This window comes from Boleophthalmus pectinirostris, unplaced genomic scaffold (genome assembly GCF_026225935.1).
Source record: "Boleophthalmus pectinirostris isolate CB_2022bp ecotype Guang Dong unplaced genomic scaffold, ASM2622593v1 HiC_scaffold_7, whole genome shotgun sequence".
NCBI lineage: Eukaryota > Metazoa > Chordata > Actinopteri > Gobiiformes > Gobiidae > Boleophthalmus > Boleophthalmus pectinirostris.
Genome location: NW_026571473.1, coordinates 26,119,134 through 26,136,608, shown reverse-complemented (window position 1 = coordinate 26,136,608; position 17,475 = coordinate 26,119,134). Strand labels below are relative to the sequence as shown.

At 38.2% G+C, this 17,475-nt stretch overlaps 1 protein-coding gene across 1 annotated transcript in view; it reads right to left on the bottom strand.

Moving 5' to 3' along the window:
- Window positions 1-2,268: 2,268 nt before the first annotated feature.
- lmo4b (LIM domain only 4b) overlaps window positions 2,269-17,475 on the bottom strand; it is a 29,448-nt gene continuing 14,241 nt past the window's right edge. Inside the window, exons 3-5 of the mRNA XM_020918812.2 lie at window positions 16,133-16,229; window positions 13,102-13,257; window positions 2,269-3,061 (exon numbers count right to left, since the gene is read on the bottom strand). Coding sequence (XP_020774471.1) covers window positions 3,053-3,061; window positions 13,102-13,257; window positions 16,133-16,229 — 262 coding nt within the window. The 3' untranslated portion in view covers window positions 2,269-3,052. The remainder of the gene's footprint in view (window positions 3,062-13,101; window positions 13,258-16,132; window positions 16,230-17,475) is intronic.

The window sequence follows — 17,475 nt, the reverse complement described above, 5'->3', positions numbered from 1 at the left end:
TGTCTCCATGGAGATAGACTGGTTTAATGCCATAGTGTGTGTGCGCCACATTCTAGGCAAAGTAAAAATATCTCCATGGAGACAGATCGACGTGAAACCTCCACCAAAAAAGTTACAGATTGCACTTAATGTACTCCAAGTTGTTTATACCACTGAAATGAGTTTTGAATAAGCTTTTGGCCGTTCATGGATTATCAAACCATTACTTATTTCTGTTTTACTTGAAGCTAGTCCCTTTCTAACAGTAGTTAATTTGTTGCTATGGTGACGCTCACAGTATAGAGATAGAGAAGAGTGATTAAGTGTTGCGGGACGACCTATGCAGTTACTCAAATGTAATGCACAGGAGTGAGCATTAGATTTCTCACTGATGTGGTTTAATACTACTTCATCTAGGCCTATGTTTTTAGTTGCAAGAGGACGATTAGTTGTAAACTAGTCTGACAAAGCAGTAATTTATACATGTAATTTATGCAAAACATCTCATATTTCTATCACTGTGGCACTATGATGACCTTTATGTATGACTTGAAATTCTTGTGTTGTTTTTGAGCTGACTCATTCATTCAATATATTACCTTTTTACTTATTAATGCTGATGTTATGGTTATGTAATATGATTTGTAGAATTAGAGCTGTTGCCTGTGGACTCACTCACCACAGTAAAGTTCCTCTCCGGTAAAAGCGCTGCATTTTATTTTGTGTATTTTTTATGTAAAGGAACAGTGTGTAACTTTCTGGAGGAAGCACTGCATGATTCCATGGAAATAGAAAGTTAAAACCAAATGTCAGAACTTTTTCTGAACATTGTCCATGGGGGATTAATGCGTTTTATGCCATACTGTGGAAGATTATTAGCCTCATTCATCAACCAGTTTCACTTTGTGGAAACTGTCTGACCTCGCAGCATTAGGATTCATTCGCTTGACGATAGGGGGGTAATTTTTTATTTTAACAATCGCTGCTATTGATATATTAAGATTTTCCCAAATTCCCTAGGAAAAAGGGAACGTCTTTCCCCTTGATAAAATTCACCAAACATTCTCTTTGTTCCGGCTTTAAATCCTCGATCTCAGGAATCATCGCCAACACAGAATCCAACTCAACCGCTTTGTTTACTGTTGTGCTGTACCACAAAAGGGACCCAGGCAGGCGCTCGTGTTTGATGTCATTGTTTCACAGCTCTTTGCTGATTGGCCGGTGCCGTCTTGCAAACCGTCTAGTGTATTCCGATTCCTGACCTAGTCGCTGGAGAGAAATGAAACTGAGCGGAGGCACTAGGTGGCACCAGCCTGGCTAGAAGATTAAAGCCAAAAGAACAAATCAGGAGGGCTCCCTTCAGGCCAAATAAGAGTCAGGTTTGTGGAGATGCAAGCCTGCTCACAGTATGGGCAGTATGTTTTTCTTCATTTTTAGAGCAATACAAATAACCAAAATGAAAAAAAGAAAATAACATGCTTTTATTTTAGTCTATTTTGGGGCTATAAAGTGACATACTTTGGTTTTATATTGAAAAAATAAAACTAAATCAAAATCAGTGAGTGGTGTCTTACCAAAACTGAGTTCTGTTACTTCTTACCCATTTTATCTTCCATTCCCAGTGATTTTGCATGAAGGTCTTTGCCGTATAGAGCTATTGTTTCAGCCACACAGCAGCTCTTGAGAGGCCCAGACGCTGCAGATAAGCGCATCAGCCATTACCGGGTTCCTCCTTCAGACCTATTAGGTCTTGCAAGGACTTCAAACACCAATTTGTTCTGCAAATAGCCCATTCAATTTGTGGCTGCCAGGGAGAGACACCTCTCTCCCTCTCTGCAGTAATTGAATCTTCAAAGGGACATTTTCCTCTATTTCTGTCAGGTATTAGAGTGATGAATAGCAAGCGGTCATTTGAACAGAGAGAGTGGCTACATGTTTATCCATTTTCAGTTAGACGCTCATCATGTGCCTTGATGATTGCTGGGCTGCACACTCAATGGCGTCTTTAATAGAGTTTTTGCATTCTAAAGCAGACGACTCCTATCAGCTTTTTGCATGAAAGATAAATTCTTGTAGAGTGGCAAATGGGATCTCGTAGTAATTATGCCATTCAGACATAATGGTGCCTGTGAAAACACTTCTCTGCTAAAAACAAGGCAGTCAGACATCATGACAGCGCCGCGCTAAGTGTCTCCGCACCCGTAATTAGAAAATCTGTAAACTCCGCTGAAGTAAATTGCAAGTTGGGAGTAAAATTCTCAAGAGCAACAATGAAGTTAAGGAGTCGTAAATTGTCCATATTTTTTATTAATTAAATACACCATAGTGGAGCAAATGTCTCGGAAAATATCACAAATAAATTCTCTTTCATTCAGCATTTATATGTTGTTGATGAGTTCTACATCGGTGACTATGGGCATGGTTCTTGTGGGGTTGTTTTTGGGGGTACAAGGAGAACCGGAGCTGGGATGTCCTGTAGCCACGACATTTACATGCATACTGTACATACATGGGAACTTTTACAAATACACCAAAGTCTCATGATTTGTTTTGCACAAAAAGCCACAGATTTTAAAACCCATCTTTTTTATATATACCACCAAAAAACAAAAAAACAGTCCCCTTTTGACAACTTTTTCAAATATAGAAACACCGCGTTGTTTCGGGGGGAGGATAGAAAAGGAAAAAACATGATCCCACTTTCTTCTGAAGTCTTTTAACAAATGCGCAGAGTTGAAAAGTCTGCATTAGTCCATTTTCCACATTTTCCGATCTCTCCATCCGAAGAGTCTGTTAAGTTTCTGATTCTTTCTTTCTTTTTTTTTTCTAGTCCGCGCTCACGTAGAGTCTTTATCCAGGTGCATTAAGTGCAAGTATCCAGTAGCCATAATCGGGGAGTGGGGGAGGCTGAGCGGACGGGTATGGGTTACTGGGATGGTTGGAGGATTCCTTGAGGGCAAAAAGAGCCTGGGATCCACTCTGTCTCGTGTGACAATGAGTTAGGGCGAAAATGAAGGCACACATCCTGCTGCTCCCTCTCTCTCTTTCTCTCTCGAGCTCACCCAAGGCCGGCCTAACAAACCTGCATGGCGGAGACACAGAGTAGAGAGAAAAAAAAGAGAAGATGAACAATCTGGCAACCCGTCATTCACAAAACACCGCTGAGCTGACACGTCAACTTTCGCCGGTCCCACCGAGGCCCCAGCGTTCATTTATTGATCAGCCAGCCTTTGAAAACCATCTGGTGTCCCATTTACTGTGCATTAGACCTGGGACAAGCCGAGATTCTGATGGGATGATAACCTTGAACAATGGGAGTATACAGTACATGGCTCATACACTTTATTATATTATTTTCTATGTTGTTTCTTAAAGGGCTCATATTTCACCATTTTCTAATCTATGTTATAATGTTGTTTCCTCATCAAAAACAGACCTGGAGTTGTGTTTTTGTTGTGTTTCATTCACATGTTTAACACAAACCCTGCATATTTAAGATGAGTTCTTCTCTCAAACTCTAAACACTCTGTTCCACCTCGTGATGTCATGTGGTAATACAGGAAGTGCCCCACTGTTCTTTTAAACTCCATACACCTTCACTAGAATCATTCGGATGATTTAAGCCCTGGATCTGCCAATGTCTACTGAACAAAAGCTAAAAGGGAGCTGTTAACTTGAAAACTACAGTTTTATGACCTCACAAGGTGGAAGCATTTTGAGCTTTGGAGATGAAGACAGACTAATAAATGGGGATTCATCAAACGTGTGTGAATGATACAAAACACAACTTCAGGTATGTTTTGAGGAGATAACATGGTTTAAAGCTCAATTTTGTGTAATATAAAACCTTTAAGAAGTTAATTTTGGTAATCCACAAATATATAAAAGTATTTGTCTAGATTTTTAAACAACTTCTCAACACCTTTGTACCTTTTTCACATTACACAAAATAAAATTAAAAATAACCTATGTAAAAATGTGACGTATGTGCCTTTTTATGTTAAGTTTTAATCTATAAAAAGACAACCTAACATGAAAACAAGCAATCCTGTCCAAAAACATGTGAACTTTGTGAGAAGCTTTGTGGGTGTTTGTGTTTTGTTCTTACATACAGACGTAAGAATTCCTCGTTAAGTTTTATAAATGAGCCCCCAGTCCATGTTGTCAGAAGAGTAAACAGTTTAAAGGAGACTAAACACAAAGGGATGCTGCCTGGATTACCACCTGGTGACATCACAAAGTGGGACGCCTGTGCATGAACCAAGATGTGATCTAGTTTACTTTAAAGCTTTGATACTACATTCTAAAAACTCAAAATTGATGCTTTAAACTGTGAACATAGCAACCATTTGGTAATTCGTTCAGGTTTACAAAAGACCTTGGCCTTACTTATATTACACAAAATTGACTCTTGTGAGCTTTCAGAAATTTTAGAATGTTTTACCTCCTCAAAAACAGACCTGCAGATGTGTTTTTTGTTCTGTGTGTTCTGAGCAATCCTTTTATTACTAGTCTCTGTTCTACTTTGTGACACCATGAAGCTGTTGTTTTCAAGTTAACAGCTCGTTTTTACCTTTTGTTTTAACCGAGATTGGCAATTCCAGGGCTGAAAGTGTCCAAGTGATTCTAGTGAAGGTTTATGGAGTTTAAAAACACAGCGGAGCACTTCTTGTATTGGTGGATCAGAGTGTTTTTTGCTAAAACTCAGCCTAAATATAGAGGATATGTGTGTTAAACATGCGCGAAAGAAACAAAACAACTCCGAGTATGGATTTAATGAGGAAACAACCTTAAAACATTGATCAGAAAATTGCGTAATACAGGCACTTTAACCTCTCTGTAATTGGGGTAAGCTGTTTAGAAGCCATGACTGCATAACTGAACTGTGTGTTAGACTTTTATAAGGGAACAGACTGTCTTGAGCCTAGAATCTACCTTCAAACCACTGTGTAGATCATCCTCCACCATCGCTGACACATCAACCGCAGGCTTCAGTGGGGCCTTGTTTAATTTATTGATCAGCCAGGCTTTGAAACCCATCTGGTGTCCCATTTACTTTGCATTAAGTTAAAAGTGCATCCATGAAGCGATTCTCTTTGGTATAATTATAACGGCGTTCCGACATAACCGCGGGAGGTGCCGGGCCCTGCGAAACTGAAAACTGCAAAAAATGCCGCGGAGTAAAGACAATTATCCGTCTTGAGTTCAACTTTTTCATCTTTCTTGTTTTTCTTTTGCCCTTTTTACACGATTCTGAAGAGTGATTTACTTTCCCCTTCATCCTTCAAATGACTAGGAGGGCTCGAGTCTATTAGTAATTGCAAACTCCTACTTGGGGGCTAATTAAAGTGACTGACGCTGGGAGGGTCTCACTCCCCTGGGTCAAAGCTGCTCTGTAGGAGAGAGGTAATTTGTCTGCTCTGAACAAAGAGATTAGGAAGAAGCCGAGAAGAAAGCTTAATAAATGAGCATCAAATGTCCTATGCTGTGAATGCACACTGCACCAATTATGTGAGCGCAGAATCGCACATAATCAGAACTATGGCAGACTGGAGATAGCGCTCTTTTCGTACGAGCGGTGACTGCTTAAATCTCCGGCCTATTCGTAGCGCTGACCCAGCCCGCATTATAATGTTATCTCAACGTCTCAATTAATGTTAATGTTATCTCATCAAAAACATACCTGGAGTTGTGTTTTGTTTCATTCGCAAATGTTTGGAGACGTAGACAGACGAATAATAAATGATTAGTCAAAATTCAAAATGTTCTGGTCCACCTTGTGATTTCATGAAGAGGTTATTTTCAAGTTAACATCTATATTTTACCTTTAGTTTAGTAGAGATCAGCAATTCCAGGACTGTTTAAATCTTCGGCTTATACGATATCCAAGTCTCCAAGTCTATGATATCATCACGGTATGAACCTCACGGTACGATATTTATTGTGGGAAAGCTCATGATATGGTGGAGGGGCTCATGATTAGGGATGTAACAAGATTCAAATCTCTTGGTATGATATTTTCACGATATACATCTCACGGTACGATATTTATTGCGATATTTTGTGGAGGCTAACAAAACCTCTAGTATGCGACTTTTTCCTCTTAAAATGCCTTAACAAGACTTAATCCAAAGGACTAAGACTTAAAAGTGCTTAAAACTGTTATTTCTTCTTGGAGTCTGCACTGAAACGGAGCAAAGAATCATGGTCTATGTAGTTCCCTCTGTCTTTTTTTAGCCATTGCTGCATCATAACTCTTCATTTAAACAAAGAGACTTGTAATATGATATATTGTGATGGTCCACGATATTATTGTGAGAACTCTGATGATGCTATAACACGATATGTCGGTTATTGTTACACCCCTAGTTATTTCAATGTCTCAGTTAATATTAATTAGTAGTTAGTTATCTCATCTCAACATACCTCTAGTTGTGTTTCATTCACACATGTTTGAGTTATCCTTCTGTTATCTACATCTCCAAAGTTCAAAATGTTCTGTTTCACCTTGTGATGTCATGAAGTGGTTATTTTGAAGTTAACATCTATGTTTTACCTTTAGTTTAGTTGAGATTAGCAATTCCAGGGCTGAATTTATTCATGTGATTCTAGTGAAGGTGTATGGAGTTTAAAAACACAGTGGAGCACTTCCTGTATCACCAGAGAATCGACAATAATCAGAACTATGGCAGACGGAAGATCGCCCTCTTTTCGTACGAGCGGTGACTGCTTAAATTTTCTGCCTATTAGTCGCGCTAGCGTGTTATAATGTTATCTCAATGTTTCAATTAATATTAATTATTAGTTAGTTATCTCATCAAAAGCAAACCCGGACTTGTGTTTTGTTTCATTCACACATTTGAGTTATCCTTCTCTTATTAGTCTGTCTACATCTCTAAAGCTCAAAATGTTCTGTTCCACCTTGTGAAGTTAACATCTACGTTTTACCTTTAGTTTAGTACAGATTGCGAATTCCAGGGCTGAAAGTATTCAAGTGATTCTAGTGAAGGTGTATGGAGTTTAAAAACACAGTGGAGCACCTCCTGTATCACCAGAGAATCACTCACAATCAGAACTATGTCAGATTGAAGATAGCCCTCTTTTTGTACGAGCTGTGACTGCTTAAATCTCCGGCCTATTCGTAGCGCTAGCCCAGTCCGTGTTCTATATTCAATTTAGGCTGTGCAGCTGAGGATACATGAGCGATATTGATTTGGAGAAGCGCTCTCTGCAAGCTGTTGTGCTGTGGGAAGTAGGAGGCCGTCCAAATTCTGTTTCGGTGAAAAGGGGAATGTTTGTGTGCTAACGCGCTTTAGCAGCAGGATCATTCTGCTTTATTTCACTCAACAAAAGCATCCTGAGACAGTCCCGCTGCGCCGCGCCTCTCTGTTTATTTAATAATTCTCTCTCTGCTATAATTAAAGCACCAGGGCCAATATTCAGATTGCATTTTAGCATCAATAATTCAGCGCTTTTCACTACAATTGATGTTAGCGCATAAATAAGGAATGAAGCCTCGTATTTACTAGTGCGGCTGCGGTGCGAGGGGAGACGGGCGGGGAGGAGTTAAACAGGCATTTAAAATTAAGCTAGATAATGCTTTCAATTTGGATGTGAGCGCACTAAGAGCTGATTTGTAAAAGTGACAAGGCCCTAAAAGGAGTGCGGGGAGGATGGGTAATGTAGTCCCACTTCCACTCGCAAACCACTCAAGGTGAAAGCGTGCTCCTAACCCCCGTATCTGTGAGCGGCGCAGGTATCAATAAAGCAGCTTGTTGTTGGAGCAAAAATGATTACATCTCCTGCAGGCACAATGAAGCTATCCTGAAGAATGAAGTTATCCAGCGTATATGATTAGGCCTTCTGTTTCGCTTTCACTAGAGGCATCCAGATCAAATCAGAGGGTAGCCATGATGACAGCTCAGTGATGGAGGAGCTGCTGCCGCCTGGGGCCCCGGATACAGATTTCGGGCCTCCCTGTAATAACTTAGCACAGGTGATCCCAGTCTTGTTGACAGAGTAGTCAAACGGGGCTTTAAATGCTCTCTTCACGGCCAACCGCTCATCTGTCAGCGCAAGAGGAAGTTTACCTTCAATATGCTGATGTTAATATCGTAATGACGTAATGATTCATGTAAGGAATGAGCAGCGCTGAAATTAGAAAGCGAAAAGTTGTGAGTTTTAGTGATGAAACGTGTTGATATAAAGGCATTTAAGTACAGAGGTAAATCGAAAAAAAATAATATTGCAGTTGTATTTTGGACACATACAGAATTAAGGTATTGAATCTATTTTATATAATTAAAATGAATTATTATGAATGACATCAAAAAGAGCTGAAACATCTAGCCTAATCTTTTAAAGAAGGGTATAATGTAATGTGGTTAATTAAAATTTCCATTCACGCTTTAACATTTAATCTTGGGTTGTCAAAAGTATCAAAAATCAGATATAGATTGATAGTACTATCGAAACTAAATATTCTTGGGGCACGTCACATTGACAAGACATAAATGAATCTTTCCCGAATAGCTTTAGAATGATCCTGAGCTGTATCAGAACAAGTATAAGAGCACATAGGCTACGTTCACACTGCAGGGCTTAATGCTCAATTGGAATTTTTTGTAAAATCCGATTTTTTGCGAGGTCGTTCACATGTCCAGTTAAATGCGACTTGTATGTGATCTCCAGTGTGAACTTTAAACGCCCCAAAAGTGTCCCGTATGTGCACTGGAAGACACAACAACATCACACACAGCAAGCATGCTCAGTGTTTATGGAAGTCGCCTAAACATGGACACGAACATTGAGCACCTGGCCATCTTAAAGTTGCTATCGTACTGGACCCAGAACATGTACAGCGTATTTGTTTGAAGGAGGAGATTGAGAAGGAGAAGGACAAGGCTTCTGGCCATGGCATTTTGTGGGGCAGTGGCAACAAAGTCCGTAGAAAGTAACGTGTGGGTGCAGGGTCGCAGAAAAAAGTGGTAGGATTGCTATGTGCTTCTGTGCTTCACTAACATGGAGTTCATACACAATTTTCGTATGACAAGAAGAACGTTTGTGTACATTTGTGAGTGTGTAGGTGGGATGAATGTGACCTGGCCGTTCAGACTGAAGTCGCATGTCAAAAAATCGGATATGTATCAGTTTTAGGAGCACATATCCAAGTGACCTGGGTCGCATTTGAAAAAAATTGGATCTGTGTCATTAAGACTGTCATTAAAAGATCAGATACAGGTCGTATAGGGACGAAAAATTTGGGTCACCTTAGGCTGCAGTCTGAATGTAGCCATAAACTAGTATACACCCATGGATCACTATGGAACCTATGTGGATGACTGACGGATTACAGATATAAGAGCACATGGTAAGAAAGTATTACGATTTAATAAGAAAAAATCACATTCGATTGTCTATAGAAAGAGCGTTTTTCATTGATCATCGTGGTATCGGAATCGGTATTGTGTATCGAGTCTATTGTTTGAAATGTTAGTATTGTGACAACACTAATCTGAATCTCAACTAAGACATTTACAGGCAGAGCTGAGCACATTCTTGTTGTATTATTAAAATATCATCTGAATATTGTCATCAAGATAATTCAAAAATACTTAAATTTTTTGTCAATAAGTACGATTTAGCTTAGAGATTTTTTTGAGTTATGATTTGCCTCAAAAATATTATTTAATTACTGTATCTACAAAGCCATTGCACATCACCATATCAAAGTTAATACAAGAAAAACACATCAGAGCGTCCAATCGTAGCATTGGCTGGTTCAATCAGACCCAGAAAATGAAATATTGATTATGGAGGTTAATAAGTCCCTCAGAGAATGATGCAAATTAAATGTCCAGTATCAGTGGGTCACAGGTCATGCATGTAAATCAATTGCAATTATTTTTGTTTTCTTTTTGTGTTATTAGTATTTGTGTTGTATTACTTGCATGTGCTTGCTGGAAATGGTGTATGTACAAGAAAGACCTGAATAATGATTAAAGCAATTTTTGGTTTCTTTGTCTTCCTTTTGTGTTGAAATTCTGTTTCATGATTGAATTCACTTTTCGACTTTTCAGATCTTCCTTTTTCGGAGTTGCTTCTCTTCTCATTTACCCTTTCGAAGTTGTATTTAGAGTGATTTATGCATGTTTGAGCAATGTTAATTCTCATTGCTCTGATCAAAACCCATGTTTACAGACACAGTACACGCCCACTGCTCTGTACTGACTTCGCTCTCTAAGTTTATTTGGTTAATCACTGATACATGTAGAATTTGGCAGCATCACGCAGACATTTTGTTTCAAATGACAAAAAATATCTGCTACTCCCTAATGTGATCTGCATCCAAAGGAGGTGCCGAAAACTCTGTGGCTCTTTGTTGTGATGTTTACGACAACATCAGCTCCCATTGGGCACCATAGTTTTCTAACAGGGACATCAGCAGTTTTGTTTCTTTTATTTAAACATATAAATCAGGGGTGTCAAACTCAAATTCACAGAGGGCCAAAATTAAGTCGTGGGCCAAACTAAATATTTATTGAAAAATTTCAACAACATCTACATGTTTTCTCTTCTTTCGAGATATGTAATGTTAAACCTTTTCTTATTAAAGTAAATGTTTAATAATAGTTTTGGTTAAACATTGAGTCCAGAACAAGCATAATATAAAATAGTAACACCATTTTAAATAAATTAGGTCTCTATAGTCTATCTGTAGCCAGTGGGCAGCTCTAATACATATTTGAGATGCTCTCGAGGGCCAAATATAATTATATCGCGGGCCAAATTTGGTCCCCAGGCCTGAGTTTGACATGTCTAATATAGATTAATAATAGCGAGATATCAGAATTATATAGCAGACTCAAGCTCAATATGTCTTTAAAGTGAAATCAAAAAGCGAAATGCCTTCTAAAGTGAGCCTCTCCAAAAAATACTAGAGAGAAGAATCATTCATTTTGTACAATACTTTGTCAAATCTAATTGTTGAAATCCTGACATTTCTGCAACTTTTCGCCTTTCTTCTCTAATAACTTGACTTTTTACTTCCACTGCGCTTGAATGTAGTGCTGTGGTGAACAAAGACAGTTGTAGAAGAATTCATTTTCAGTTTTTGTTCAGTTTTCACAGTTCATGTCCTCCAATAAGAATGATGGAAAAATCCATTGCCCGTCTAAAAATAAAATTCATCTCTACTCAGAGAGATTTAATATCTGTCTCATGCTCCGCAGTAATCAGCCACGTCAATACAAGCGCATCAGAAAAAGTTGCATGAAAATTACAGCTGTTTTGCTTTTCCTGTTAATAGCTGACACAGTGATGGGGAGTAATCACTAGCTTCTTTCACTCCATCATGGACTTGTTTTTGAAGAGCATATGACAGGTTAGACTACTCATTTCAATAAAACATAGTTAACACTTAAAATCTGACAAAGATTTTGCTTGTTTTTTATTTTATTTTTTTGTGAAGTTTATCATTTACTTCCTGATTGGATCTGAGCAGCAGCACATGACATACAGATTCACTGCAAAAAAGCTTGGCCAAAATTTAAAATATAAACACTTAAATCTATCAGGAAATGACTTAAAAGTAGTGAAATTATCTGTCCATGCAGCAAGACAATTTTACTTGACAAGTTATCTTAAAATAAACTAAGTCTAGACTAGAATTAAACAGTCTCAGAACTAGTAAGTCGATAATACATCTGAAAAGTTGATGAATAACCTGATATAAGGTTTAAAATTTTGGCCAGATCAGATGAATTTGCAGTATGCTAGAGGTAATTCCATTAATGTTAGACTACTCACTTCAATAAAGTCAATTAACATAGTATTATTCGAAATTTGACTAAGATATTGTCTGTTTTTTTATTTATTTTTTTCTTTTGGTTTGGACATGACGTACTTATACTAGAGGTAATGCAGTAACTGTTCACTTCTTTCACTCCATCATGAACTTGTTTTTGAAGTGCACATCACAAGTTTAACTACTCTTCTCAATAGAACAAACAAACAAAAAATAGTTTTCACTAAAGATTTTTTCTTTTTGATGAAGTTTATAATGTTAAAATTTCAGTTCCCGATTGGACATGAGCTGCAGGACATGACATACATATGCACTACAAAAATCTTGACCAAAATGTAAAATAAATAAACACTTATATCTATCAGAAAATGACTTACAAGTAGTGAAATTATCTTAATTTTACATGACAAGGTATCTTAAAGTAAACTACCTCTAGACTAGAATTAAACTGTCTCAGAACTAGTAAGTGGATAATAAATCTGAAAACAAGATGAATAACTTGATATAAGTTTTAAAATCTTGGCCAGATGAGAGAAATTTGCAGTGCGCCAGAGGTAATTCTATAACTGTTTGGACATGAGCTGCAGGACATGACACACAAAGGCTAGAGGTAATTCGGTATAACCAGTGTTAACAAGTGCCAAAACTACATGTCTACACTGCGCAAGAGGTATGACTGGACTAATAAAAACAAAAGACAACACCTTAAATTTGTTAAATGAAGCTTTAAACTGCTAGTAAAACGTGTTCTTTGCACGTCAATTGTCCTTTGCATTTTAACTGGAATGTTCCGTGGTAGACCTCACCGCTACTGTCTGTATTTCTGTCAACTTTTTTGTCAACCTTTTTGTCAACTTTTTTCCGCAAACTGCCACTTAACCTGCAAAATATCACAGGTACTACCCCACTAGTAATAATTATAAAAACATGAAAACCTGTTTCTATCCACTGTAGAGTTGTCAAAAGATTCGAAAAACAGACCCTAATCCATAATAAAACAAGTATCGAAACCAGATACTCATTTAAGGAAGTATCGATAGTGAAAAAAATAAGAAGAAGAACCTTTCCTGAAAAATTCAACAAGTTTAATCAGAACTATTGTAAGAGCATATAGTATAATTTTTTGTGTTGAAAAGTACAATATTTTCTAAAACCAGCTTTTAAAATGATCATTTAGGTATCAAAATCAGTATCAATCCTACTCCTAAGTATTGAAATTGAGTTAGAAATGTTGGTATCGTAATACTAATGCACAGTAAAAGAACATAAGGCCTTTATATTTGAGTTGAGTGTGCGTGTGAAGGGGGTGGGGCTACCTTTTGGTCTGACAGCAGTGGATTGGTCTGCAGTGAAGTCAGATGGCCGTTGATGAGAGCCGTGGGTCTGTCGTGTTCACAGAAGAGGCTGCCGTTGATGTAGTGGAAGCGGTCTCCGGGGACCAGGCGATTCCGGCAGGTGGAACATGTGAAACACTGCAGGGACAGAGGAGAGCGCAGTTATATTAGGACAAATTTACTTAAGTCTCGGTTTAAAGAAGTCATTTGTTAAAGTGGTATTGATTCAAAAGTGACTCCACCCGGACGAGTTACAGGCCAGATCTGCGAAGAGGGCACCTGCTCACAAAGACAATACATGGTGAAAGCGCAGATGAGCAAACAGCAGATCCTTCCACCAAAAAAATAGTGCCCAATTGTTGCATTTACACCTTCAAACACATACATGCCTCTGTACAGATCTGACCTGCAACTGGTGTTTTTGAGGAGATATATAAGTTTAATGCCAGACTGTGGAACATTTCACGAAAGAAATTACTAGTGTACATGGAGATGAGCAGGTAGGTGCACTAAATACCTCGATCAAAACCCTGTATTTTCAAAACAATGTGTTAAAATTCACAAAAATTTAGCAAAAAAGCAAGAATTTAAACTCCCCCCCCCCCACAATTTATCATGATTATAAGTTTTCCATCCTTGTTTCCGTATTCAGTCATGTGACCTCCCGCCCCTCCCTCGCGGTGACTAGTGGCTCTATACATATTGCATCATACACATGTCTATGGAGTGTCACATGAATCTTTGATAAGGAGCAGAAATGAGGTGTCAACCAGCTCAGCACTGTCATGCAATGTTCCAATTCACAAGTGTTAAAGCTACAGCGGCTTTGTGATATTTAAAAGCTTTTAAATTCCTGCTGATTCCCACCTCCGCCTGTTTGGACATCATCTGTTTGAAGCCACAAAGGAAATTATTTAGTAATTTGTAGATATTGAATTATAGAAAGGTCAGTAATGTGTTATGTTTCGCAGTGGCGGAGTGAGCAATTTGGGGTCCCTAGGCGAACTTGAGTTTGGGGCCCGCACTATAACGCACCTTTTTTTGTTCTCTGTTTTTCCCCATTGTCATCTCTATTTATTTTAATTATGGTGGATTGAAAACTTGTCTTATTAGTTTGGTCGCCTACTAGATAACCAGAACTGAAAGTAGTTTTATTTTTTGCAAGTACAATTCCATTTTTGTTTACATCCATTACATATGATTATTTTTCTTATGATGATTGTTTAAAAGTAAACTACTCTCATTTAATGTTATATTGAGAGAAAATTAAATTGCTCTGAGGCCTCGGTCATTAGTGGCACTGAGGGCAGTTGGCTGGGTTGGTTGGGGGCCCCTCCAGGTTTTGGGGCCCTAAGCAGCCGCCTACTTTTGCCTAATGGTAGTGCCGCCTCTGATGTTGCGTTCACGTTTTACAATTTGATGTTATTTATTTCAGATGCAGGGCTGGAGTCTATATAATTCTGTGGGAGATTTACTGTTATTGAAAGAATTAGAAAAACCTCCCATCTACAAATGTTGAACCTTATTAATATTACAGTATTTGTTTCAGATCAGCTGAGCAAACTTGCCATCCTATCTTACATCCAACTTATTTGGAGTTGAATAATGACCCCATTTTCTGAAGCTATTGTGTAAAAAAAGATTTTGTTAATTTATAGCTTACCAGATCTTTGGCATTTTTCACCTTAACAACATGAAACTTGGCACTGCACACACCCGTCCCATTAGGATGACACCCTCCAAATTTGAGATCAGTCTAATGAGTGGTTTGAGAGTTATGAGTGGAACAGACGAACAGACAAACAAACAAACCAACAGGAGGAGACACAGACGGACGGACGTTCCATGCATTAATAGATAGATTTGTTCAAACTAACAATTAGAAGGCAAATTGTACCGTAGAATTCTAACTGGTTGTCCATTTGTAATTTTTATGTGTTACTTCTACTTATTAATGCTTATTTTTATGGAGATGTTGTTTTGCTTTAGCCTGATTCATCATCTGGTTTCACTTCGTAGAAACCGTCTGATCTCGCAGCATTAAGATTCGTTCGCTTGACGGTAGGTTTGTACTTTTTCATTTAACCAATCGCTGCTATTTGGCCGTGACGTATGTAATGCACCACTATCGGGGCTAACTGGTATATTAAGCTTTTCCCAAATCCCGTAGGAAGAAGGGCAATAAGGTCTTTCCCCTTGATAAAATTCACCAAACATTCTCTTTGTTTTGGCTTTAAATCCTCGATCCCGTTAATTGTTGCCAACACAGAATATATGGCTCTTCGCTGATTGGCCGGTGCCCAAATTCACACTTCCAGGGTTTTTGCCAACCATCTAGTGTATTCCGATTCCTGACCTCGTCTCTGGAGAGAAATGAAATTGAGTGGAGGCACTAGGTGGCGCCAGCTTGGCTAGTTTTGCTGGGAGTATTCCACAGTATGGCATTAAACACATCTACATAGCATTTATTTATTCACAAGTAGCCTAAATTCTTGCTTAAAAACGTAAATTCTTACTAAAGGTAGTGTAGCCATACTTTTAATGCCTACCTTGGAACATTCTAGGCAAAGCAAAACATCTCCATGCAGACAAGCTACAAAAGTTATGCAGAGCACCTTTATCTTTTGATTGCATAACTTTAAATACCAGAGAGACTTCATTCCACTTTTTGGAGTTGATCATAGATGCGATAGTGTTGGTGTTCATAATGAAACAGAAATCTAAAATCTCATGGTTAGAGTTAGGTGGTTTTGCAAGAAGAATCGTTTTCCTTTCCCCAAAACTCACTGGTTTTATACATGCGCTCATTGTAAAGCCATTGTAGCGTAAACAAAAGGTCAAAACGTCAGAGAAATGTCCTGTACTCTGACTGAAAAGCTTTGCCATGTACATTGCTTAAGGTGTTCATTTGAGGTTGTTTGACTTTTTCAATTCAAAGAAAGGTCTGCCAGCTCTACAGAAAAGCTGTGAAGAGAAATGAAACGATTCCTTTATTCCTCTGTATTGAGTTTACCTTGAGATGGTACACATTGCCTTGTGCCCTCATCACCAGTTCACTTGCGGGAATGGATTGACCACAAGCGCTGCAAGCTCCGCTGTTGCCAAATAATCTGCGAAAAACAAGAAAAAGGAAACATATGTTATGAGAGATATGAACGGGACATTGGCCTGGACATACTTGGCTGGTGTGTCACTTTACTGAGCGCCCACTTCCCCATTTTCAACCTCAAACTTATAAACTAGACAAATACAACCCAACTACTGCGAGCAACAGAAAGCCATCGCAACTGATACTTTGCAGCTGATGTCATTCTTTGGAGGGGGTGACGCTATCTAGAGGCACTGCTCCGTCTGATGCTTTGTTACTCACGTTACACTTTAATCAGAGCTTTGTTTTAAACAATCTGACCACAATGAACCGAGGAGCTGATTTGTGCTGTTAAACAAGTCCCTCTCAAATGTCATAACAGTCACAAGTAAGCTGGCATTAGACAAGTGTTATTAGTGTAGTACAATATGCAATAGGGCTGCGTACCATTAAGAATTGCTGATACGAAACATACCTCGATACGATACGTTTTTTGATACAGTGCGCTTTCAATTCAGTACGATACGATATATTTCAAATTGATTCGATACAGTTTAATGAAAAACAAAGGCTAAATCGTGGATGTGATACTAAAAGACTTCCACTAAGTTTGTGCAAAGTTAATATGAAAAACGCCCATTTTACTCATCAAAACAATGAAAATGTCAACACAACTGTAGCTCTTACACAAAATAATTGAGTAAAATATACCTAAAAATACTCTTGGCGATATATCGATACAGCAGCCTACGATATCGATACTGTATCATCACACATCATTTGCTTTGTCACGCTCAATTTTTTGTTGAAAAAGTTGAAACTGACCAATAAGAGTGAGATCGCGCTTCCATTGTTATCACTATTTTTCCAAGTTCTACTTTAAATCCATTTTGTAGTTTTTAGACTACCAGACAAAATGTACTTTGCTAATGTCTGCATTTGGTCTCCATGGTTACCGCTAGGGGTGTAATGATATACAAGTTTCACGATACGATATTATCACAGTATGAACCTCACGGTACGATATTTATTGCGATATTGTGGGGAAGCTCACGATTAGCGATGTAACGATATACAAATCTCTTACGCAATATTTTCACAATATACATCTCATACTACAATATTTATTGCGATATTTTGTGGAGTGGAAACTGTTTGTATGCTACTTTTTCCTCTTAAAATGCCTTGTCAAGACTTAATCCAAAGAACTAAGACTTAAAAGTGTTTAGAAGTGTTATTTCTTCACTGAAATGGAGCAAAGGATCATG